This window comes from Aspergillus fischeri, genomic scaffold (genome assembly GCF_000149645.3).
Source record: "Aspergillus fischeri NRRL 181 1099437636264 genomic scaffold, whole genome shotgun sequence".
NCBI lineage: Eukaryota > Fungi > Ascomycota > Eurotiomycetes > Eurotiales > Aspergillaceae > Aspergillus > Aspergillus fischeri.
In genome coordinates, this window is record NW_001509762.1 from 5,092,543 (window position 1) to 5,117,166 (window position 24,624).

Sequence of the window (24,624 nt, forward strand, 5' to 3'; positions counted from 1 at the left end):
TTCTATCCTGACTTTTGTCTATACCTGAAAATATCAACTCAAACGCATTGCGATGCTTGCTGCGCTCTCGAGAGCCAGTCGTCATGAAGAGATATCACTCGTCCAGATTCAGAAAGAGATTCAAGAAGCTGCTTGAGCTGGGTTTGTTCCTCACCCAAGTATCCAGAAGCAGCAAAATGCCGAGATACCAGAACGCCCGCAACACTAATAACACGCACACCAAGAGTGAAGGTTTCGGGCTTTGAAGCCCAGCCTAAAAGGCCATCACTGCCCGATTCCTCAACAGCGAATTCACAGATATACGATAGTCCTGCCAACACCCATGTGGTAATCTCGCGAACAAGGTCAGAGTCGAATGATGGTTCTGCCATTCGGAGGAGCATTGGAGCCCAGATATCAACTTCACGCACTTCGTCGATGAACAGGTTCTGTTTCTCCTCTTCGAAGAGAATTGTGCTTTCTTTTCTGTGCTCGCAGAGCTGGTCTGGCACCGCCTTTAATCTAGGTTTGTCGACAGAACCACTGACCTTCGGTGCTTGGCCGGTAATGTACTGAATGATTCTCGTGCACAGGAGTGAAGATTGGGCATAACTATCGACGATGAATTTTGAAAGAAGGTCGCTGGCATACCGAGGAGCCAGAGTAACGGCTTTCGAAGGAGAAACGGTGGAATATGACAGGATCCAGGATGCTGTTGAGGCTGCAAGTTCACGCAACTCCTCGTCGTCATCATTTAACATGTCATAAAGAATGAGGTAAATCTCCAGGAAGACAGCGTCGACCTGAGGAGGGCTGCCAACAGGCCGCAAGATGCGCCCGAAAGTTGTGAGAGAAGTCACCGCAGCATGGCGTGTTGTAAATTCCTATATTCTGTCAGCTCCAGGCGTTCGGGGCTGAATAAATGATGGCTCACCGTCTCCTCCTGCATCGCGAAACGGAGTCGAGTCGCCCACCGGCGAATATCTCTCTCCATTCCTTTCCAATGATTCAGTGATGCTCTAATAGTCAAGAGACATCCTTGTAGACGCAGCTCAACGTTCGACATGTCTCGATTGGGTGTCTGCTCGCCAGGTTCCGAGTCTATTTGCTCGTGCAGAGCATCCCATGGGAGACCAATTTCCTTCAAACCACTTTCCCGGGACTCAAGAACGAAACGCAAAATAGTCTCAAGTGAAGAGACCGCCGCCATTTTGACTTCTGCTGTGTAGCTGCCCCGTATGACGGAAGAGTACAATGTGAGCACAGATTCCCTATAGCGTCCCCCCTCTCCCAGAACAGCTTGCATCTGCTCAATTATCCACCGACCGGCATTTGAATCGAAGCGGGATACATTCTGGAAGAATGATCCCAAATTCTCCACATTACCGGATATTAACATTCGCAGGACTGAGGTCCAAGCGAGTACTCTTCGAAGTAGAGACGCGGCACGAGTTGTATTTAGAGTTCTCCAGTGAGGATGGGATGAATCGAACTGGAAGTTTAATATATCTTCAAAAGCGAAAACGTCGGACGCATGATTGAGGATATGAATAGCTGAATCTGGTGGGTCTTAGTGACAATGCTTACAATCAGCCTTGGTTGAACTCACCTTCAGCGCCTGATTCAATGCTTTTCTCAACAGCATCATTGAGAATTTCTATCAATGTAGTGGCGACAAATGGGGAGTGGGCAGAGGGAAACAATGCTGCAAGGATATCTTGTATGACGGATCCTACCTCGCTCAAGTGATCTATGCCCTGTTAGCACATGATATACGAATGCAACAAGGCAGAGAGCATACTATTCCAGAACGGAAGAGAGATGGACGCAAATCTGCGCAGAGCGTACTTGGCACAGAGCGCTTTGCCATGAAGAAAGTCCTGAGTCTCCAGGCCTCGCTCGACTTCCAACAGAGCCCGAATCTCGGTCAAGATGTCGGCGCGCTTCAATAGAGAAGCGTATACTCGGGCTGAGTGCTCTCTGATTCCCCATACCGGGCTCTTGAACTGCTCGCGGACGAGATTGCGAAGCACAATATCGTCATCGTCAGTAACAGATGGAACCTTTTCAGCGATCAACTCCAGCGCCGGGAACACCCGTTCAGTGACGATATCATGATCATTAAATCGACTACCCTGTTTCTTGTCTTTTGGGGCAAGAAGATTTGACAGTAACTGAAGAAGACCTGGATATTTGTGGAACGAAATTCTGGCACCGGGCTCTGATCCGGAGCTACCGCCAAAGCCAAAATTGGCTCCTGTCAATAGGCGGCACATACGTGTCAAGAGAGCACGAAAAAGCATCAGTCCAGAGTTGCGAAGAGCCCATCTAGTCCGATTAGCTTTCTAAACAAACGTCCGAGGGAACCTTGTACTTACATAGGCGATCCTAGCTGTTCAGCTGATAGAGTAAGGGCCGGCATGATATAAGATTCTGTGAAAGGACCGAGTTTGGTATTCGTAAAAATGTCTTTCAAGCAATTCATAGCATGGACCTGTGGCAGTTCGACTTTTTGTTTGACACGATCTTGCTCAGCAGGGAGGTGAGATATTTCGTGGAGCTCATCCATGACCTGTCGAAAGAGCGGCCCTCCTGGCTTCGAAAGAAGGATGCCTGTGGCCAAGGCTGGTAAACCTGCCGAGCGCCTTGTGAGTTGAGAAGCTGCCTCAAATATAATCTTCCTCGCTTCCTATATAAGATTTGTTAGTCTCTGAATTTCCCCGCCGTACCTCTTCTCTTACCTGGTACCATCGCTGAGGCAGAGCAGAGATAGCAGGATCGTTCGACTGGCCGCATCGTTGACAACAAGTAGCAAAAGTTTGAGACACGGTCGAGAACGCTCCTCTGTGGCGAAGCTCGGCAAGCTGAGTGAAGCTGGACATCCCTATTTTCTCATAGTCTTCGGCAGTGAACCCGGACTTCCCTTGCGGCGCATATGTTGCATTGGCGAGGGTCGCATGAAGCAGAAGACTTTATCACGTTAGCGGCCGGATGACGTTGCCAGAGAAGCGAAAATACCTTGATTCGCGAAGAGCACGCCAGGAATAAGACAGGATATCCTTTGGCCCGATGTTGAACTCCTCTATCGGCTCGTCGCTGTGACCTTCTGGCGAGTCAATGCACAGAATAGGCTTGACTGCCTCCCAAATTCGGTCACAGATAGACACTATCCTTGTGTGAACAAGTCTCCAGTCATCGCCGGTTGCTCTCACATGATCTGCAATCAATTGATGATAATTTGACGTCGAAACAATGTATCTGAAAAGTTAGTCGTCCATCTATACCTGCAGGCGGAAAATTACGCACCGTAGAGCGGAAACATATCCGTGAAGAGGAGCGTCCCGCATCGAGGTTGTAAAAAGACCACCAGGATTAGAAACTTTGCCCTCGAGCTTTGCCAGAAGCAGATCAACCACTCCCTTCTTGGTTTCCCACCACTGTGAATCGCCTCCCGAATGAGTCTCAGCTGCGGCGCAGAAGATGATATGGTATAGTCGGGCGACGGTATCAGCATGGTCAGCTCTGCTGGTATTGCTGGCCAATTGCTCGGCTTTTGTCAGAGCATCGATCAGTCGCAATGGCATGGCCGATGATCGGTCTGCAGATTGTAGAAGGCCGCCCAAGAGCATGTCTCGGGGAACCAGGTTCAGGATGGTCAAAGATGTGGCTCGCACCTCCTCAAAGGGGTCCAGCAGAAGATCCACGAGCAATCGGATAAGACTCGGGTCGAATATATCGATGTTGAACTTCCAGCGAACTTTATCCTCTTCCATATTGGCACGCCTGGCCAAGTTAACACGGGAATCAAGACCAGACTGGAGGAAAAGATTTATTGTCTTGAGAGCCATGATATGGCGAGGATAAGAGGCGGTGGGCCGCATGTCTGTTTTGAGGAAACCAATGTAGGCTGTGAGACATGCTCGAGTCTCCGAATCGCTCCGGCCAGACTTTGCCTGCTGCTTTCTGTCTGTAGACAGCTCTTCCTGACCCGGACCATCCTGGATATCCAATATACCACCCTTCAAGCGTACGATCAATTTACGGAGCAAGCTGATGATCTCCCCTCGTGAATAAGAGTCAGACTCAGCGTGCATAGCGGGCAAACCCCTGAGTATTGCACGGATCGCGGCAGATGATAGAGGTTTTGTAGTGGCAGGTGCTGATATTAGGAGTGAGAGTGCTGCTATTCTGATGCTGAATTCTCGGTGGAATAAAAATTGTCCAATGACCTCACCCGGTAAGGAGAGTTTCATGCCAGTTCCCTGTTTAGAAGGGCCATCTAAGGGACAGTTAGTACGCAACAGTCGTATTGAAACCAAATATATTCGTTACTCACAGTCTTCGTCAACTAGGCCGGCCTTCTTGGCCACTTGTAAAGAGGCAAATAGGACAGTGAGCTCCGGCAATGCAGCGTCGGCCATATCACCAGCAAAAACATTCTTGAGAGGTAGGCTATCCAAGAAGGAATGAAATCCAGAGGGGTCATTGTGGAAGAGGGGTTGAAGAACATAATTCGACATAGGCTCCAGATTGTCCAGGTTCTGTAGAACCATATACCTGACGGGAGGGATCCAGACTGAAAGGAGAGCGCGGTCATCCTGTGCAAGACCAAGATCACTTTTGAGTTTTTGAAAAAATGCAGCTATAGTGTCACCAGCACTTGAGGCAAGCTCTGGGTTCTTCGCCTGATTCAGAAGCCCCAGGAGCAGGATCTGCACAGCAAGCCCTCTGGATTCTACTCTCTTAGTGTTGCAGAAATCTTCATTGGAGAGTAGGAGGACATCCATGGATAAGGCTTTGCAATCCTCTTGCAGGATGGGAATCCATTTCTCGCTGTTTTTCGACAGCCACACTTGGAGCATAGATATCAATTCGTGGGGCAAGATAGCGTTCTTGCGTGTGATAATCTCAAGCGAGACAAGGAAAGCCTTAAGCCGAGCACGCGGTTCACGGAGAATGATACTAGGGAGGATAGCATCTACCAGGCCAGCTTGTATTAAATGGCAGCTAGGTTCTTGCCGACTTTTGGCCAATAATTTGACCAAGGAGGTTAGAACCTGCTTCATCGACTTGGGTTTCGCATCTTCAAATCGAGTTATAAACATCTCGAATGCGGAGAGCCACGTATCTGGCGACTGAACAAGCTGCCTAGTGCTTTCGCACTTGGACACAGCAGCGGAATCAAGGAACGCACGTACAGCGTTACATGATGCTGTCATATGAGAACTAGGAATGGATGCTGTGGAAAATGTCTTCAACAAGCTCTGCCATACCCGGCTCACCTTCCTATGGCAGTGTCAGAAAATCTTGACTAGAGTGTCCAGAAGAGAGCCTAAAAGCATTATCTTACTCGACGCTATCACACTCCTGTGTAAATTTGACCAATGGTCCCTTGGAGATTTCGCTCAAAGTATCCTCCGATAGAAGTTGTATAGTCTGCGATATCTCCTCCATGTCTACGCGTCTTCCGTCAGCCGAGACGCTGGAGACAGCTGAAGCCTGCATGACCTCTACTGAATTTGCATGCCGCGGCTCATCAAAATCTCCGACAATGATCAATTGACTACTCGCACCCTCAAAATTTCCGTTCCCCACGTTTTGCCATACCCATTTGCCTCTTGTGGATTTTCGAGGCGGGTCTCCAAAAATGGCATAGCGCCGGCCAAGGATTTTTCCCGATGCCGGCCCGGCGGAAACGATGTGAGCGACGGACATCAGTGACTGCTGAAGTTTTTGTTCTCCAGTCTTCCATTAATTCGTCTGTCATCATCAACCCTGCCATCAAGGCCAGTTGCGCTGTCGGGGTAGTGTTCTTTACCTCTTTCGCTCTACTTCCTATTTACATTCTTATCCGTGTCTTAATCTAATTATTTTCCTACATCAAAATGGCGATTTGGGACTCAATCAGCGGCCGCAAGCAGGCCCAAGGATCCGAGGCTTTCGACCCTTCGACCGCGCAAGATGCCACATCCTTCCTCTCCGAAGCTCTCATACCTGATCCTACTCAGCTTCATCCTCTTGCTGGCTTGAACCAAGATACTCTTGACTACCTGACCCTCGAAGACTCCGCGCTTGACGAAATTCCGGGGTCGCGATCGGTATTGCCATCCCGTGGATGGTCGGACGACCTGTGTTACGGAACTGGAACTACCTACCTTACTGCGCTGACGATAGGAGGTGCTTGGGGTCTTGCTGAAGGTCTACAACGTACACCAGCTACAGCGCCTCCCAAGATTCGGCTGAACGGTGTTCTCAACTCGATTACCAGGAGAGGACCGTTCCTTGGAAACTCCGCGGGTGTGGTGGCCATGGTATACAACGGGTTTAACTCGGGACTGGGTTACGCACGGGGAAAGCACGACGCAGCCAACAGCATTGTTGCAGGTGCTTTGAGTGGAATGCTCTTCAAGAGTACTAGGGGTCTCAAGCCCATGATGATCTCTGGGGGTATTGTGGCTAGCATCGCTGGTACCTGGGCCGTACGTGCATTCTCATTTCTTTCTTCTAGTAGCATTGTTTGCTAACTATTGTATAGGTCATCCGACGCGCTTTTCTGTAAACACCAACCCAACTTTTGCTCGATTGCAATTTGTGCGCTTGAGCCATGTCGACTCGAAAATGAATCATCGCGAGGTCGCGGAACCCACAAACTCCATGCTTTATTTCAGCGAAACGGGCGGTTGCTGTTCATGCTATACTCCTTTATTCTCGCCTTATTTTCTTTTCCCAACTGTATTAGAACGGCTTTCTCGTCCCTCACAAATCTCTTCACTCCGGCGCTCAGAGTATCCATCTTTTTGCATTATCCGTGAGTTGGGACCGGCATGATAATGGGTTTTTCTTTTTCATATTTTACGGTTTCTGTACATATAGTCACCTCCAGCCTTTGCACAGGGCTCCGTCAGAGCATTGATCTGCTTATTGGATGATTTAGGAGCTCAAATGAAAAGACTCAACACAGAGGTGATTCATGTCGTAAGCATACTATTCCTAAGCACGCCTGAACTTGACATACAACTATACCGGGCACTCGGCAGGCGGCGTTTACATGTGATATGCTGCTAATCATCTTACATGAAAGACAGAATCATTATGCTTCTAACAGTCCATCTGTTACCCGAGTTCTCTCTGTCATTCTGTTCGCGTCAGAACCCTTTAGGCTATTCAAAGCATCGCACCGGTAACATGTTCAAAGAACAGGGCAGACGAAAATAGGATTATATGGACTGCTATCCAGGTGATTGTTCCTACAGAGCTTTTTACTTTAGCCACTGTGAAAAGTTCACATACAGCTCGGTTAGGCTTATGTTCGGCTTGCCGAAGAACGCCACCCACTTCAATGAACTCAACTTCCAAAGAGGCATTTTCTTGAGGGGATCCTTCACAAAGTGTTACGCAATTCGATCTTCATTCCAAGGCATAACATCTGAGAAGATTCGGTCCAGTCAATTTGTCGCTATGCTTCCATTCTACAGATAGACTCAGACGGGCTTTCAGATACGGGAGGCTTCGGCTAGCCGACATGTTGTGGTACCTATCATGTATGAACTATAGGTCTGTGGAGAGCCGAATACCGACTGTTCTGACTCACTTTTGGTCGTGAATCAAATGCATTGTTATTTATCATCTACTTGGATTCCATCCTACAAATTTGATATACTTCAAGGCGCCGTCGGAAGGCTGTTTTGTATGCTTCAAGCTAGATGAAGCTGTCAATGGAGCGATTGATAGTTATAGAAACACACAGGATCATTCATAGTAGCATATCCTCAGACATACTGGTCTACGCGCACACCATTGGTTTCAGTTTTAAGAAAATATAATGGTGAGGGCGGCTTATTCAACCGCAACTGAGCGTCCTCTGCGGCCAGATGCTCCAGTTACTCGACCAATAAAGCAATATGGTTATGAGTCTCCTCCAATGACATGATAGCTTATATTTTAATGAACTGCCTAGAGACAGCAAATATAAAAGAGCTGTCTTAACTTCATCATATACACTTCCCAACCTTCATAAAACTTGCTACATGTCCCAGCTTCTCACCTTCGGGAAAATGACTACTGCCATAAAATCTGATCAGAATATCATGGTCATTATCCATCGTTTGCAATTTCTTTCAATCTCTTCTTCTACACCGTATCAGATATCCTCGGAGATAGATGATCGATACCAGCAGGAGAGCATACTGGATATAAGGCCAATGAAGGAGACTGACGATTGATTGGACGTGCAGGCAGCAAGGTATGATGCAGCTCGAACCTCGACACCTGGAGAATGTGGCAGTCCTTCTTTGTAAGCTCTGAAAATCACCAGATGGCAATAAGAGTCCATTATTGCTGATGATTTGGCGAATCAGTAGTGTAGTCTTGGCGATCAACTTTACGAAGATCTAAGAATGCTGTAGTTTGCATTAGCTTAGCAGATGATATGCATATTTCGCCAGATCGATGTGGATAGAGTTGCAGTTAGTTCTACAGAACAAAGGAGACTGAGTTGAAAGACTCCTTGTTCTCTGGGAGACTGACCATCAGGGGACCCAATGACATACATTAGCAGAGATGCATACTTGGGTTAAGCATTGTATGTCTGACTACATCTGGGTTGTCTGTTATCAACCACGACAGAGTAGGTATCCGCCACTGCCTCATGGTAAGAGACTCATGCGATCTTCTTAGGCAACCATGTAACTTCCTTTTTGGGAGCGTACTGCCTGTAGCCTCAGACCACTTGGGGAAAGAATGCGGGACCCTTTGCTGTGGACTCTTCTCAAGGCTAGGAAAGGAATTGAAAGAATAAGTCTGCACAGACTGTAAGCCCTAGGACTCCCCTCATTCTTAATATGCAAGGCATAGTCCCTGTTAGCGCCTGCTTACTCGACAAAGATGTCCTCGCATCTCTGCAGCTAAGAACATTGGAATATAAATGAAGCTTTGTCAACATTGAGATTAAAGAGGGTTCGTACTCGTAGACAGCTCTGTATTCAGATTTTTTAATCCACGTTCTGTTTCCATTTTTTGACCCTTCAAAGAGTAGTTCCAGATACTTTGACTGCCTAGTTAAGACGACGCCTTCCTTTGTACCTGATAATGACTAACCGCTTCCAGCCCAAGCCTTACTGAATGCGGGGTACCTAGCTGCCCTTTTGGTCCAACAGGGCTAGTCTAGATCCAGCATGGGCCATCAGCTGACCCCGCGTGGATTTTCCTGCGGCGTCATCAATCAACAACCATTTGCAGTAGCTGCTCCTGCTAACGACCAGTATGTTCCTGTTAGATTATTATTAGATCATTAGTCTATTAGATGGACGCGTTAGTGTCTTACTGTCATCTATCTGCCTGGCTTCTGGACGACCTTCATCGTCTCTTTCTCTCCTTCAACCCTCCCGAGTTTCGAACGCTTTCATGGTCGGACTAAAGGCATAAAGGTTTCCTTGGGTTCCTTATCTTCGCCTGAAACCCCCAGGCCTTAGGGCCTTCTTTATCTGCTCCCGCCAAGCACGACTTGATTTGCTTAAAGCTTGATCCGAGAGTTCCCCGGGGCTGTCACATTCTCTAACCAAGCGCCCGGTCTCACCCGCAACAACTAAACACGAATCTTTCCTGTCTGCTTCGGACGCTCAACGGCGCGACGAAGGACAACCCACGGTGAAAATTAGTAACAAAGAAAACTCTCTTTGAGAAACCCAGAAAAAGAGTGGCACTTTTTACTCCTTCGATGAGTGACTCGGATTCAAGCCAGCGGACCGGCAGGTCACAACTTTTACCTTTGACCAAGTTCCCCCGGTTACACGAAACCGATGCGACGACGCTTTCAACTGACAATGCGACGAATATTATGCCATCCTTGAGCCATGGCGACGGGAGGAATCACTCGACGCTGGTATATAAGGACCATGATCCAGCGAATGCAACTCAGCACCACCACCACGGCCTACCATCACTTCATATTCGCACGGATATCGCAGGACCAGTATCAATGGACGCCGTCAAGGAGAGTGACCCCTTCTTAAATCAAAGCCTCTCGCCTGGAAGTATTCCCCGGCGGACACCAAGTCTTCGCGCGATGCTCGCTACCTCGGCCCCTAATGAGGGGCTTTCACCAGCGTCAGTATCATCTCCTCAATTAGTGGCAATGGGCGACATCACGCCTTTGCCCTCGCCGATTGGTGGTATGACTTCTTGGAGACATCGGCGCGGCTCTCAGTCCTTATCGCGCACCTCTTCAGCCATGTCACGGAATGGCTCCAGCCTCAGCTTGCGTCTGAGTGACTCTTCGCAGATGCTGGGGCCGACCGAGTCCCGATCGCGCAACAAACCATATCCCGGCTTGGGAAAAGCCACTGCTGAAATTTCTCCAGAAACACCCGACAAGGGTCCCCAAGAGACGACGCACAGGCATACGCGCAATCGAAGTCTCAGCGAGTATGTGCCCCCCGGTCGAAGTGTGCCCATCAAGCCACGTCCGATCGCGGTGTCGGGAGCCGGTTTACCCCAGGGTATGACTTCATCGGTGAGTACTGATTCGAAGTCAACCAACCTCCACCGCGAAGAATATCTGGCCATCCAGCGAGGAATTGCTTTACCAACCGTCCGGCCCCCTACTCCACCCCGAAGCAGGGGCAATGAAGCGGGCGACGCTGAATCCGTCATTCTTCAATCTCCGTCGCCTGATGCCTCGGAGGAGATTTATTCCGTGCGCTCTATCCGTACTGATCAGCCGCGAAAGTATCGCAAACTGCGTCAATTAGGCCAGGGCACTTTCAGTCAGGTCTCCTTGGCAGTGCGCATGGAGAACCGAGAAAGCAGCGAAGTCCACGACGGTCCTGTTATGGACGGCCTAGCGCCTACAACCCAGAAGTTGGTTGCTGTCAAGATTATTGAGTATGGACCGGCTGGCGGTGCAGATGAAGAGCGGCTGGAAGTTTCCCTCAAACGAGAAGTGGAGATCCTCAAGTCCGTCAATCATCCGTCTCTTGTGCAACTCAAGGCGTTTGGAAGCGACGAGAAGCGTGCGCTTCTGGTTCTAGATTACTGTCCTGGCGGCGACCTTTTTGATGTTGCTGCATCGGGTGTCAAGCCTATGAGCCCAGCACTCATCCGCCGGATCTTCGCAGAACTTGTGGACGCGGTGCGGTATCTGCATGGGAATTACATTGTGCACCGTGACATCAAACTCGAGAGTAAGTCGAGCAAGATCCTCTTGTTGTGATGAAACGGCTGACTGATTGCTTTACAGACGTACTTGTCACACTTCCTCCCACAGCGATGGAAAAGATCACTGACTGGCGCACGTATGACCGCGCTGTTGTCACGTTGAGCGATCTCGGTCTTTCCAGACGTATTCCCGAGCCTCCTGAAAGTCCGTTGCTTCAGACCCGTTGTGGAAGTGAAGACTACGCGGCACCAGAGATTCTGATGGGACAACCGTACGACGGACGGTTGACTGATGCATGGGCCCTCGGAGTGCTCCTCTACGCCATGATGGAGAATCGGTTGCCGTTTGATGCCTTGCCGGGTGCCCGGGGCGATCCCGAGAAACTTCGAGCCAGGACACCGCACCGCATTGCTCGATGCGAATGGGCCTGGTATAGATATGCGGACAGTGATGGCGAGTGGGATCCTGTCAAGGGCAAGGACCTGGAAGGTGCTCGTGAGTGCGTCGAGGGCCTACTGAAGCGCAACACCAGGCGAAAGGGCCTCGACGAGATTGCGGCCCTGGACTGGGTCAAAGATGCAATTGATGTTCCTGTTGGGCTCAAGCGAGGGGACAGGGAAGTGCCATAGAGCTGGTCTCTTGCGCGTTGTATACTTTGTTTGTCTGATTTCTTTATTGCTGCATTCTAATTCTGCTATTCTCAGCGATACATGGTCATTTGGTGATGGGTTCCGAGAGACGATGGGTCTTCATGCTTACGATTCTCCTTTGCATTCACCTTCTACATTCTTGGATTACTTTGGCTAGACCGGAGATTTTATACCCCTAGATATGATTTCTTTTCTCCTCCTTTCTTGTTTTCGTCATGTTCTACTTGGCCTCATGGTCCAGGTCCAATGTTCCTTAAGTATGATGTACGTGGTATGAGTTTGCGTTGGAAGGCCACGATAGCTCAGACATTGATAGGCGGGTGTCGTGTCTTCAAATGAAACTGAATTCTGAGTCAAGGTATGTTTGAACTATCCAGTAAACGATATACAGCGCGTACACTGTGGCCCTTTCGTGATGCTGACAATCCTCGGCTGTGGATTGGCTGCTGCCGGCATCGGAGGGCGGCGCCGGGGAGAAGTAGCAGGACTCCGGGGCCGGCGGAATCACCTTTCTCCAGCTCTCCCGCAGTAGCAATAATGAGCCATCGATTCCCAAAATTATAACCTCCCCAAAATTATAATCTGAAACCTTACAGCTACCTCCTGGATCCGGGGAGCTTGACAATCTGATTCATCTTTTTTTTGCAGGTCATTGGCCGTCGTCAACTTGATTTCCATCGTTGACTGCAATGCTCCTCTCTCAAACCAGAGGGCGTCTGCCCTCGGCTCTCCGGAGCTTCTCTCGGTAGGCAATGCTGCTCTGAATAGATCTTTTGTGCTAAGAAGGATCGCTGTTAACGATACATCTCAATCCAGCCGTGCCCTTTCGACTACTCTCCCCAGACACAAAGATAGCGAAGAAACGGCTTTAAATAAGGTCTCCCGCAATGTCACACAACCCATCTCGCAGGGTGCTTCCCAGGCTATGCTGTACGCTACGGGCCTCACAGAGGAGGATATGAACAAGGCGCAGGTCGGTATTTCGTCTGTCTGGTACAACGGCAACCCCTGCAACATGCACCTGCTCGATCTCAGCAACCGGGTGCGTGAAGGTGTGCAAAAGGCCGGTCTAGTCGGCTTCCAGTTCAACACCGTTGGTGTCAGCGACGCCATCAGTATGGGTACCAAGGGAATGCGGTTCTCCCTGCAGAGCCGTGATCTGATCGCCGATTCCATCGAAACCGTCATGGGCGGCCAGTGGTACGACGCGAACATCAGTATTCCCGGTTGCGACAAGAACATGCCCGGTGTGTTGATGGCCATGGGCCGTGTCAACCGCCCCAGTCTGATGGTGTACGGCGGTACCATCAAGCCCGGCTGCGCCAGGACTCAGAACAACGCCGACATCGATATCGTCTCGGCCTTCCAGGCTTACGGACAGTTCCTGACCGGCGAGATCACCGAGAACCAGCGCTTCGATATCATCCGCAACGCCTGCCCCGGCGGTGGTGCCTGTGGCGGTATGTACACGGCCAACACCATGGCGACCGCCATCGAGGTCATGGGTATGACGCTGCCCGGCTCCTCGTCGAACCCGGCCGAGTCCAAGGCCAAGGACCTCGAGTGCTTGGCGGCCGGTGAGGCCATCAAGCGGCTGCTCAAGGAGGACATTCGCCCGTCGGACATCCTGACCCGCCAGGCCTTCGAGAACGCCATGATCGTTGTCAACATCACCGGAGGCTCGACCAACGCCGTCCTCCACCTGATCGCCATCGCCGACTCGGTTGGCATCAAGCTCGACATCGAGGACTTCCAGAAGGTCTCGGACCGCACCCCCTTCCTCGCCGACCTGAAGCCATCGGGCAAGTACGTCATGGCCGACCTGCACAACATCGGCGGCACCCCCTCCCTGCTCAAGTTCCTGCTCAAGGAGGGCGTCATCGACGGCTCCGGCATGACCGTCACGGGCGAGACCCTTGCCAAGAACCTCGAGAAGGTCCCTGACTTCCCCGCCGACCAGAAGATCATCCGGCCCCTGTCCAACCCGATCAAGAAGACCGGCCACATCCAGATCCTCCGCGGCTCCCTGGCCCCCGGCGGCTCCGTCGGCAAGATCACCGGCAAGGAAGGCACCCGCTTCGTCGGCAAGGCCCGCGTCTTCGATCACGAGGACGACTTCATCGCCGCGCTCGAGCGCAACGAGATCAAAAAGGAGGAAAAGACCGTCGTCGTGATCCGCTACACCGGCCCCAAGGGCGGACCCGGCATGCCCGAGATGCTCAAGCCCTCCTCCGCCCTCATGGGCGCCGGCCTCGGCTCCTCCTGCGCTCTTATCACCGACGGCCGCTTCTCCGGCGGCTCTCACGGCTTCCTGATCGGTCACATCGTGCCCGAGGCCGCGGTCGGTGGTCCCATCGGTCTCGTCAAGGATGGCGACACCATCACCATCGACGCCGAGAAGCGTCTGCTCGACCTCGACGTTGACGAGACCGAGCTTGCTCGTCGAAGACAGGAGTGGGAGGCTCTCCGGGATGCCGGCAAGTTGCCTCAGACTGGTCTTACGATGAGAGGTACCCTGGGTAAATACGCTAGGTATGTCTCACCTCACCTATTTCCCTTGTCTTGGTTTCCTATGATGACATACTGACTGGCTGTAGAACTGTCAAGGATGCCAGCCACGGCTGCATTACTGACTCTGTAGAATAAACGTCCAAAGAGAGGAACGTTGGTCGGATAATGTCTGTATTGGGACTTGCGAAACGCCTGTTTCAATGAAAGATGTAACCGAAGAACAGAAAAGTGATTGTTTTACATGTGTGATTAGGCGCATTAATTACAGATACCTTTTTCCTTTTTTCTCGACTAGACTCATTGCATGAGAGCAGCCTGCCAGCTCGGTTGCAGTGATATGCCATCAAGCTTCAAGAACCAACTAATCTACAGAAATCTAATATAGACATCTATAAATGGAATTGAGAAAAAAAAATCTCAGACGGCGATTCACCACGTCCGCCTCGTCTTCGTCCACGAGCGAAGGAAATCCTGCTTCTCCTTGACCCCCAATCCCACACGCTTCACCCTGCCCAGCCGAGCCAGAGCGTCCCCGACCTGATCCAGGAGCGCCTTCTCATTAGGAGCAAGCGCACCACCGTCACTCTGCTCCAAGGTGTCAAAGTAATTGGTATCGTAACTTGGCTGGCGGGCAAGCTTGGACGGCCCAGCCTTGTCCGCAGCGCTGGCCGCTCCCCGGACCACACACTCCGCGATCCGGACACGTATACAATGCGTCGGCCTACTCAACAACTTCCACAGAAAACTCAGGTAGCTCCCAGGCAGTGGCGTCACCACATCTCCCGGCGTATACCGCAAGCTGATGGGGAAGATCTTGGTTGCCGCGGGAACGCCCAGAAGCGAGTAGCTCAGCGGCAGGACCCCGCGCGCGTTGGTCGTGGTGCACTCGGGGAAGGTAACGATGGGCCGTCCGGGATACTTTTCCAGTAGGCTTGCGATGTCGACGAGGCGCGCGCCGGGCGGCGGTCTTACTTGTGGGGCGGCAAATGCGCGCAGGATGGCCTGGAAGAGCGAGATATGTTCGACGCGGCGCGAGTTCGGGTATGAGACTGTGAAGACGGGGTCGAAGATGGCTGCCAGGTAGAGTGGGTCGATGGGGGAGGTGAAGGAGGAGGCGATCACGGAGCCGGGGCCGGGCAGACGGGCTTGGTGCTGTTTTGATAGCGATCTGAGGAGACGGAGCTGGTCAGTTTTGCCTGAGTATGTAGGGAATGGAAGGGGAAGGTGACGCACCCCTTTCTCACACCGTCCACTTGGAGGTCAATCCACCATATACTGGGGACGCCGAGGATACACCAGAGCGAAGCCTTCTTTCCTAACGAGCCTATCGGCAACCATTGGAGCAGGAAGAAATAACTCAAGCACACGAATATAAGCAATGGAAGGCGAAAGCAGAATAAAAAGATTCCGAGAGGGAGCTTCCAGCCCAGCGGTTGAGAGGGGATGGGAAGAAATGGCGCAATGCCCGATCCTGCAACGACGGGCACTCAGCCTTCATAACAATCAGCGGTAGACAGGAGAGTACAAACCTCGATCTCGAAATTGGGAGAATTTCTCCATAGCGGAATGGTGCGTCAAGCGGTTGTAGTAGCAAGGCAGAAAATGGGCAGCAAAACCGGATCTACTGAGAACGCACTGCAGCCATTGCTTGGAGGTGAGCTGAGCGAAGCGATAATAGGCTGGACTTGTGCAGCTGAGGAAGGGCCGCTGCGTGCACCAAGAGTCCTTATCGAAGAAAACGAGCGAGTCAAAAGGAGGATCGCAACACTATTCCAGTGTACAGGAGTAAGATGACGCTGTTGAATTGTCACATGTGAGAGACCCGTTTCGGGATACCACATGGCGCTAACCCTATACATCCAGTTGATGCCTGAGGAGAAAGCCGAGAAAAGAATGGAACTTTGAGATAGAAGACAGATATCTAATGAACTAAATGCTACAAAAGCGACCGATCTAGGATAACTAAGGTGATAAAAGACTTCGGCATGCCGTTCCTGACGCCATCTCTCATCAGATATCGTCTGTCGAATGTCTAGGAATACGTATCTGCAACTCAGTCAGCACTGCTTCAACATTGTTGTTGACATCGAATATTCAACTGAGGGTAATTTCTTCAGAATGAGGTAAAATCTAGTCACCAGTTTACAATATGTGATGTAAGGTAAGACATATGCGAAAGATTGTTCATCTTGAGAAGGGAAGAAAGAAAGACGAGTAAAGTGGTCCTTACCTATTACTACAGCGTCCAACATTCGTCCCGAATGCACTGTATCGTAGAAGCTCTGCATTGTAGCTCCTCGACACAAATGGCGAGACAATCAATCAGACCATCTGGAGACACAAATCCGGTTGTCATGTTCTTGAAAACATAGGGATGAAGAAGGTAAAACAACGAGAAGCCGAAATGGTGTGTGGTAGGACGCTTAAGCGAAGTCACCTGACTTAGAGCTTGTCCCTCTGGTGACCAGGCTACGGACTCTTCAAGACAGATACAGCAGTCTCGTCAGTATCGGTTCAAATATTATGGGTGAAAATGAATGTCTATATTACAGATAAAAGTTCTATACAGGTGAAGATAATCGCGCCATCCGTATACAAAACGCCATGCTATGATAAAGTCCGTTCCGACGGAACCAAGGATGCATTGAGATCAGACTTCAGCAACTTCAGCCTCACTTTTACCCTCGACGACTGGAGGCAGTTGGAAACACCAGACCGCAGCACCGACTAACGCAAATGCTGTACTCGTCATCATCCAGGCGAGGCCGATCCAGGAACCACCTAGTTCCAGACCCAACTGGAACACCGTAGTGATGGACAAACTCGCGATAACGTTGCCCACGGCCTGCAGAACTTCAATAATAGTAAACAACCTAGCAGTCTCTTCCTGTTTCACCATTGTCGTGATCAACGATCGGATCAAGTAGAGGAAGCCCGATCCCGCCGTCTGCACAAGTAGACTGGGAACCAGCGCGGCAATGGACGGAGACAGCCCGATCCCCAGTGTGCCCAGGCAGAGGCAGATAATGCTGACGCGGGCCAGCTGGAGATCCTTCTTGCTCGTGTGCATGCTGCGGAGGAGATGCCGAGAGAGCGCCGGCAGGATGAACAGGAAGAGTGGGATCGTCAGAGCCGGTTTGAATGAGATGAGAAGGTTGGCTTCCGCGAGGGTCCATTTATACCGAGTCGAAATGTACTGGACCAGAAACCAGGACGAGCCTCGGCTCAGCCGGTAGACTAGAAAAGCCGTGAGGAGGAGTACAATCTGCCTGTTGCGAAAGATGAAAGAGTAAGGTTTGAAATACTGCCGACTGCGAGAGTACATCCTCCGCAGGAAGGGTCGTTTGGCTGCAGATCGCAGGGGAAAGGGCAATTGATCGCCTTCGACGCTATCCGCATCACTGTCATCAAGGTGTATCTGCCGTTCCTCTTTCTGTGGGGCCCCCTTCTGGTCGCCATTCTCAGACGCCAGGTGGGCGAGTTCCACGCTCGCCGAGCGTTCTGCACACCGAGCGGACGAAACATGCATGGTTTCAGGGAGTGTAACCGCGCAAAGTACACCAGCCAGAACAATGCCCCAGCCGATCATAAGGGGCAGCCACGGATCCCACGTCATCATCCATGAACTGACGGCGCTGGAGGCGAAGTCGGCCCCCATACTGACGACCCCGAATCTGAAAAACATCGCAGCCCTGCAGGCATCAGCACCACTTTCCTTCCGGGGCACAAAACATAGTATCCTACCTTTCATCCTCCGCTGTGACATCCGACATCATAGTCCAGATAATCGCAAAGGCAACAACAGGCCCACCACCCAACAACCAAGCGAGACAAGACGCCCAAACCGCCCTCAGCGGAAAGATATCCGAATACCACATAACCGCAAACATGATCCCCGAATTCAGCGCAAACGCCGGAATACTCAAACAGATAATCGGCTTCCTCCCGATCCGGTCCGCCAGCAGACCGTACGGAATCGCCAGAAACGCACTCAAAACCCCGTCAAAGAACTCCATGTACCCCTTCACGGCCGCCAGCTCCGTCTGCACCTCTTTGATCTTGCACATCGATTCAGCGACCTGCCCGTCGGCCGCGATCTGACGCGGGTCATACTCGGCGTAGTACTGCCGACAGGCAATGGACTCGTAGATGCGCGTCATAGGCCCATTGGCCATCACGATGCCGACCTCGAACGCGAGGATCATGGCAAAGAGGGTAACCATGAAGCGGAAGCGGATTTTCTCAATTGCTTTGGTTCCCTTGCGGTCGTCGACGTCATCGTCTTCGGCCTCATTGTCGTTGTAGACATGCTTAAGTTCCGCTTCGTCGTCCTGGTCCCCGATACGACTGCTCGAGGCGCTGCTTTCTGGGGAAGAAGCGAGAAACGGGGCGTCCTCGCGGTCGAGAGGATCATGGGCATCGGCAGCCATGGCTGGGGCGGACCATTGCCTGTACTCCGTGGTAGCAATTGGTGATGTGCTCCGCTACCGTAGTCCGTAGCTGTACTTGAGCGCCGTATATAGAGCGCAATTACGTAGATGATGACTAGGTCGACATCATTTCTGGTCGAATCGGATAAGTTGTAGCCTACAGGTCTGATAATTGACAGGGTCACAGGGGAATAGGAAGCGGGGCAGAAGCCGGAGGGATCTGGAAGCTGGGAGACCGGAAATCAAATTGAAATAGTAGGATAAGGAGTATGGACCAAGCCACTGGCCATCGTGACAAGAGCTCCACTGTAAGTCTATATACATAGCTCAGTGGCCAAGTTGTTAATAATGCACCTGTAATCAATAGGAGACTGGAAGCCCCTTTTGACGCGAATGGTTGAGCTGGACAAGCGAAGTGGATGACGAAGCCCCAGGATTCTGAATCAAGACCATCTCCAACCTATTTCTGACCCAAGTTACAGTCAGACTCACTCCGATCATCCAGCTTTCCAGACGCAATCGAGGCCCAATGGCACAATGGTATTCTCTCTCCAGCTTTATTCCCCTATTCTGTCCGATTTGAAGTCTGAAATAATTTGTCGATCTACAATTTAGATAGAAATCGGAAAGATTGACTGCATTTTTCAAGCCGGCACGTGCCACTAGCCAATCAGGAACTGCGCTTTGCCCACACGACTAAATTCAGGGGTCATTTTAGTGCCCGACAATAGTGGGCCTTAGGCATAAACAGGCACCAATGGGATGTGCTGGAGGACCATCTATAAAATTGGTCCTGGATATCCAATGAAATCGGACAGGAGATATCTCTCTGCTAGGAATAGCAGCAATGGCCTATAACTGAACGGAAAGGAACTTTAAATACTCCGTATATATGTCCAATACTACTCCGTACCTTCTATTCTCTACTGTACTGTGTAAAACAAATGAATGGGTATCCTGTTCCAGTCGTGGTACCTGCCCACAACTCCTTTGCACAGCCCAGCTAATTTTGGCTACTATCAGGCTGCAGCGTCAACTCCTGGAAACCCCGCCTCTTCATATAGACTTCCCCGTGCTTGTACAATCGCCGATAGCTCCAGGAGAAACTCATACAAGATAACAGTATTAGTCAGGACGTGTCCCAGTGATGGTGACTCGGATGGATTGTCCATGATCGCGTCCTCTGAGCGATCTGTATGGACGCCGGCTGGTTCTGTGACGTCTCCAGCATCATCTGTCTCTCTCCGGGGCCGCTGTGGCTGTGACCTCACCTGAAAAGGCTCGGCCAATCGCTTGCGCAGCTCCTCTGCAGCAGACTGCCGGGTCATGGACGATTCCCGGGTAGCGGCAGATAGTACAGAGGGATCCCGCGCTGGTGATCTAGCCGCAGCGCGCCGTGGTGTGGATGCAATGCTCTGCACGTCCAAGGGTCGGGCTGCTCTTCCGCGGGGAGATCCAAAGTCAGACCCCCCTTGTCCCATTCGTGCAATTGGTCTCTCGGAGGAACCACCTGTGGGAGGTTCAGAGGCTTGTCGGGACCGGCTAGGGGATTGCCTCGGATCGTTTTCTTGGTGGAGCAAGTCGCGCCGAGCTGCAATCAGTATATCAAAGTCCGATATCTCCCTGCGCCATCCCTGTATCTGTTGCACGAGTCCGTGTAGGACACAGGTGAGCACGGGTACATCGGTGCTGGACCAGCTGGGCTCGTGATAGGCTAGCTGGATTTGTTCCAATACTTCGAGGGTCGAATCGCTCTTCGTTGTAGGCGCAGCGCTGTAATCATATTTCATCGGATCGACCAAAAGCCACCCATCAAGAGATACAAGATGCGAGGAAGCGATGCTCTTCAGTACTTCTGTCAACGCCAGGTTCACTATCACACTATTGGTGAAAAACGTGCCCAGCAGGTTTAGCAGTTCTCGCACGATGGGATCATCTTTTCTCAGTTGTAATGGTCCGTCGTCCTCGAGATCATATTCCGCTGGTAACATACTGAGACGCGCCTCCAATATCCAGGAGGCATCCTTCAGGTAATTCTCAAAAGAATCATTCAGCGCGGGGTCGTGGACAATCGATGTGGCCAAGCCCAGGAGCTGTGCGAGCTCGGCATTCAGTGCACCAACGGTTCGCTGCTTAGCAGGTTGACCTGAATCCGTCCGGACCAAGGACCGGGCGAAAGACTGATGTCGTTCTAAAACAACCGTCAGCAGACGTAGCGTAGCTAACACTGTTTGACGATTGGTGGATTGAAGTCCAAGAAGTGCAAGGTCTCTGAGGTTGAAGAGAGATGGAGATGGTCGAGCCGCTCCCTCCGAAAAGGCAGCCAAGACGTCCAGAGACTTTCGTCGGCTGGACGACATGCCCACTTTTGACGTAGGCTGTGAGTCGGACGGAGACGCAAGCAAAAAATGTAGAATACGGTGAACCAGGTCATGTTGTTCGATTGACTCAAGAATACGGTGTAGATAGGTGAGCACTGCAGCAGTAGAGCCACCTTCCACGTCGGATGATTCCAGTAGCGATGGGTACCTAACATAGTCAGAAAACACCAGGAAGATCAGAGAGAAATGCTGCAAAAGGGGGAACGAACAGAAGTTGCTCTAGAAACAAGACCTGGAAATGGTCCAAAAGAGTGCCATTCACTTCCGCAGATTTACAATGGTCGATCGTGTCCTGCCAGAACAACAGATACGACATAAACGAATCCATGGTCGAATCGAGCCGGGGCGGAAGGGCGCTCTCATGTCTTGCATGGTCCGACAACGCGACGATATGTGGAAGGTTTTCTTCTTCGGTCGTACCAAATGACAGGCTAGGATATCTGTTAGTCTGGACCAGATCTCAGTCGAGCCACATGATCGCCTACTAACCTGCCCAGCTGACTGTACAGCGCGCCTAAACCCGTAGCCATAAGAGTCGCAAGATCACTTTCGATCAACCATCTCTCCAGAATCTTGGACCTGGACGCTGTTTCAATCAGATACAGGAGGCCCGTGCGAGCGAAATCGCCCGCCCTGCCCGCATGATGCACGTATTGCACCAACAGGTAAAATAAAGGAAAGTCGTTTGTCCTTGTCGCGCCAGCAAATTCCGTCCCCGTATTGGCTTGTCTCTCCTTATCCAGGTCGTCGGACCTTGGAGCAAACCAAGCTGGTAATATGCTAGGCTGTAAACGAATGTTATTGGCGACACCAAACAAGAGTTCCACCAGCCTGCCTTCAACATCCTCGTCATGCTTGTCTGCACGTCTGACCAAATCCACCAAAGCCCGCGCAAACAGCCGGTTGTCAACAACGCCATCTACCTCCGAATCGATCAGGGTGTTAAAGAATATAGCCGCGGCCCGGAGCGTGCCAATCTGGCCACCATCGTAAGACGATAATGTGACTTTCGTGATGGTCACAAAGATCTGGGAGGATGCAGCATATGCTAGGCATGGGTGAGGGGCGGGACCTCGCGCTTCGTCGCTCAGGATGGAGTTCAGCCGTTCAATGTAGGTGCGCGCTTGAGCTCCAGCTGATAGGTTTCCGGACGGGGTGGTGGTGGAACGCCATATTTGCTGTCGAAGGAGGTGGAATGGTTAGCTTCGCGCTTTTCTAAATACGCCGACAGAAACAAGACCTACTTGCAGAGTATTGCACGTCTGCTTGAAAGCTGTTAATCTCTCAGTGGGCGACGTAGCACGAAAGCCCTTGGTTGACAGCGAACGGGAGCCGCCAATTAGACGAGACCACTATTATTTGTTAGCCGCGACAGAAATCCGTCGAGATGTCAAGGGACGGAGAGTCAGGAGGCGGAACATACAAAGTCCATCGTTCTGTGACAGCAGCATATTACTTCTGATATCCTTCGTCGACCACAATCGCCTGGTCAAGAGAGGACTGAGGATGGAGGAGCAGTGGGCTTGAGACAACAGTAGTGCCTAAAGGGGAATAGCGCAGTCACGTCCTAGGGGATAGATTATGCATGTCGACCCACGAGTCCTCTTCAGGTATAGAGCCATGTACTCCAAGTCTCCAACTACGCGCAATCGAGACGCACCATTCGGACAAACAACGAAGGTCTGCACTTCTGGCCCAATGATTATACTCTTGATGTGGTTCATGAACTATCGATCATCCATCCTGACAGTTGTCAGAAATCATGCTGCATCCTCGCAAGCCAATGAGGTACAACAGTACGCGTGGGCACTGCCCAGCGATAATAGAAAGAAATTGAGATGACAAATGAACCCAAATCCTGGAACCAACGGCAATGAACCAGAGCTAAAAGTACTTATTCACATCAACAGAAATAGATGCAAGCCCGACCATGCGTACCAGCATAACGCCAAATGAGTATACGCCCGCTCTCCATTCCCGTCTAAGATATCACCCATCAAGTCGTTCATGAAGGAAAAAAAAAAGAGGAAATGAAAGAAGATCATGTCCCAAAATTGAAGACAAGCCTTAATCACTATCATCCTTGGGCCGCCGCCCGCCTCGCTTTCGTTTTGGTTGCTCGTTCTGGTCGCTGCCATCGTCATCATGCTTCCTTCCACCGGCAGGTTGGTCGGGAACCTTGGCAATTATGTCGGCCAGAAAATCCAGAACTTCATCCTTGACGACCGCTTGTTTCAGATGCGACGCGGTCACGCGTTTGGAGTTGCGATCTCTAGCTTCTTTGGCCGCCTTGGTGACCAGAGAGATCATGAAGAGTTCTAAGGCTTTCGCTATAAGACGATAGCAGTCAGTACAAGTTCGAGAGACGCAGGGACGAAATGAAGCGGGATACACGTACAGACAGCAATAGGAGTGACCTGTGCCACCTTTCCGACATCCTCGTCTGCTTGCATGATACGCTTGATACGCGCGACAGGAAACTTTGTCTTCACCTCAATGCTAGCCACCGGGTTGGGTTGCGGCGGCGGCGGTGGGAGCTGCTGCGGCTCTTCCGAGAGTACTGGCTGCGCGTATGCGACCTCTGGCATGGGCACGACCTCGGTCGCGCGTGCCAGACGGGAGGATCGACGAGCCATGTCTGGTGAAAGAGGAGAGTTCGGGTCTATGAATGGTGGTATGTACTGCTGAGGGACCCGACCAAGCGGGGCCGGTGGTTGCTGATATTGCGGGGTAAAGAAAGGTGAGGAGTCGTAGGAAGCCCGGTGTGCCAGAGGACTCGCGAGAGGATAGATGGGGGAGTTAACGGCGGGAGGAATAGAGGACTGGAAGGTGGAAAGATCGGGTGAACGGGGTCTGTAGGTGCTATCCTGATCTGTCATTGCTAGGAAGATGCTTTAGCAATGGCTATTTCCCTTTGTGTATGTGGACACTGCCGTGGTTGAGTTTGGGGCGTATAGTTGCAGTATGGAGTAGTACCTTGTTTCCGTGGACCGTCTTAAGTTGACTTCACGTATATGTATGAGGACATATAACGGGACTCGAGTAGATACATCACAAAAAGGACGTCAAGCAATTGCAAAGTGAATATCACCGCGTCCCTTACAAGACCTCAATGGCTTGGGATTGGGGGTGATAGAATGACAGTCGCGACGGGCACCCAAATACTAAGGATGATAATAAATAATAATAAATGTTTAGATGGCGCGCCACGGATGGCCCGAGCTTCTTCAGCACCAAGTACCGACAGATAGAGGGAAAGAAGTCCTGGGGGTGCGTGTGCCAAAGGGTGGAAAAGCGCGTGTCGATAACAGGTATCAGAAGAACAGGCCGGGTTTCTTTCTTCCGGGGCAGCAGCTGCCCTTTTTAACCCTGCGCCCGCCTTCCACTCTGGCGCTAAAATTGTGGAATGCCTTAGGTTTTTTTTTTTCTCTTTTTTGTGATTTGTGCATCCACTGTGATCCTGTTCCCCAGCCATCATCGACAGCCTAAACCAATTCGTAACTCACTGTACCAAGGCT

At 51.2% G+C, this 24,624-nt stretch overlaps 8 protein-coding genes across 8 annotated transcripts; 3 read left to right on the plus strand and 5 right to left on the minus strand.

The window, feature by feature from the left end:
- Window positions 1–38: 38 nt before the first annotated feature.
- NFIA_089340 (THADA/TRM732 family protein) lies at window positions 39–5,694 on the minus strand (the record flags this gene model as incomplete). The annotated part of the gene is made up of 10 exons (XM_001260873.1): window positions 39–863; window positions 914–1,539; window positions 1,589–1,729; window positions 1,781–2,307; window positions 2,358–2,668; window positions 2,721–2,949; window positions 2,998–3,237; window positions 3,286–4,258; window positions 4,316–5,265; window positions 5,330–5,694. 10 exons carry the CDS (start codon window positions 5,692–5,694, stop codon window positions 39–41), a joined length of 5,187 nt encoding a protein of 1,728 aa, XP_001260874.1.
- Window positions 5,695–5,864: 170 nt separating this feature from the next.
- On the plus strand, window positions 5,865–6,538 carry NFIA_089350 (protein transporter TIM23; the record flags this gene model as incomplete). Its single annotated transcript, XM_001260874.1, has 2 exons — window positions 5,865–6,458; window positions 6,515–6,538. 2 exons carry the CDS (start codon window positions 5,865–5,867, stop codon window positions 6,536–6,538), a joined length of 618 nt encoding a protein of 205 aa, XP_001260875.1.
- A 3,156-nt stretch (window positions 6,539–9,694) lies between these two features.
- On the plus strand, window positions 9,695–11,763 carry NFIA_089360 (putative protein kinase; the record flags this gene model as incomplete). The annotated part of the gene is made up of 2 exons (XM_001260875.1): window positions 9,695–11,159; window positions 11,216–11,763. The coding sequence occupies 2 exons, from the start codon at window positions 9,695–9,697 to the stop codon at window positions 11,761–11,763; spliced, it is 2,013 nt and encodes a 670-aa protein (XP_001260876.1).
- A 356-nt stretch (window positions 11,764–12,119) lies between these two features.
- On the plus strand, window positions 12,120–14,430 carry ilv3 (dihydroxy-acid dehydratase ILV3; the record flags this gene model as incomplete). Its single annotated transcript, XM_001260876.1, has 3 exons — window positions 12,120–12,142; window positions 12,433–14,316; window positions 14,382–14,430. The coding sequence occupies 3 exons, from the start codon at window positions 12,120–12,122 to the stop codon at window positions 14,428–14,430; spliced, it is 1,956 nt and encodes a 651-aa protein (XP_001260877.1).
- A 294-nt stretch (window positions 14,431–14,724) lies between these two features.
- NFIA_089380 (lysophosphatidic acid acyltransferase LOA1) lies at window positions 14,725–15,855 on the minus strand (the record flags this gene model as incomplete). The annotated part of the gene is made up of 3 exons (XM_001260877.1): window positions 14,725–15,463; window positions 15,529–15,766; window positions 15,825–15,855. The coding sequence occupies 3 exons, from the start codon at window positions 15,853–15,855 to the stop codon at window positions 14,725–14,727; spliced, it is 1,008 nt and encodes a 335-aa protein (XP_001260878.1).
- A 1,090-nt stretch (window positions 15,856–16,945) lies between these two features.
- On the minus strand, window positions 16,946–18,725 carry NFIA_089390 (putative MFS transporter; the record flags this gene model as incomplete). Its single annotated transcript, XM_001260878.1, has 2 exons — window positions 16,946–17,969; window positions 18,040–18,725. 2 exons carry the CDS (start codon window positions 18,723–18,725, stop codon window positions 16,946–16,948), a joined length of 1,710 nt encoding a protein of 569 aa, XP_001260879.1.
- A 1,019-nt stretch (window positions 18,726–19,744) lies between these two features.
- NFIA_089400 (uncharacterized protein) lies at window positions 19,745–22,538 on the minus strand (the record flags this gene model as incomplete). The annotated part of the gene is made up of 5 exons (XM_001260879.1): window positions 19,745–21,254; window positions 21,316–21,537; window positions 21,596–22,284; window positions 22,351–22,458; window positions 22,530–22,538. 5 exons carry the CDS (start codon window positions 22,536–22,538, stop codon window positions 19,745–19,747), a joined length of 2,538 nt encoding a protein of 845 aa, XP_001260880.1.
- A 635-nt stretch (window positions 22,539–23,173) lies between these two features.
- Window positions 23,174–23,742, minus strand: nctA (negative cofactor 2 transcription regulator complex subunit BUR6; the record flags this gene model as incomplete). The annotated part of the gene is made up of 2 exons (XM_001260880.1): window positions 23,174–23,436; window positions 23,505–23,742. The coding sequence occupies 2 exons, from the start codon at window positions 23,740–23,742 to the stop codon at window positions 23,174–23,176; spliced, it is 501 nt and encodes a 166-aa protein (XP_001260881.1).
- Window positions 23,743–24,624: the final 882 nt, after the last annotated feature.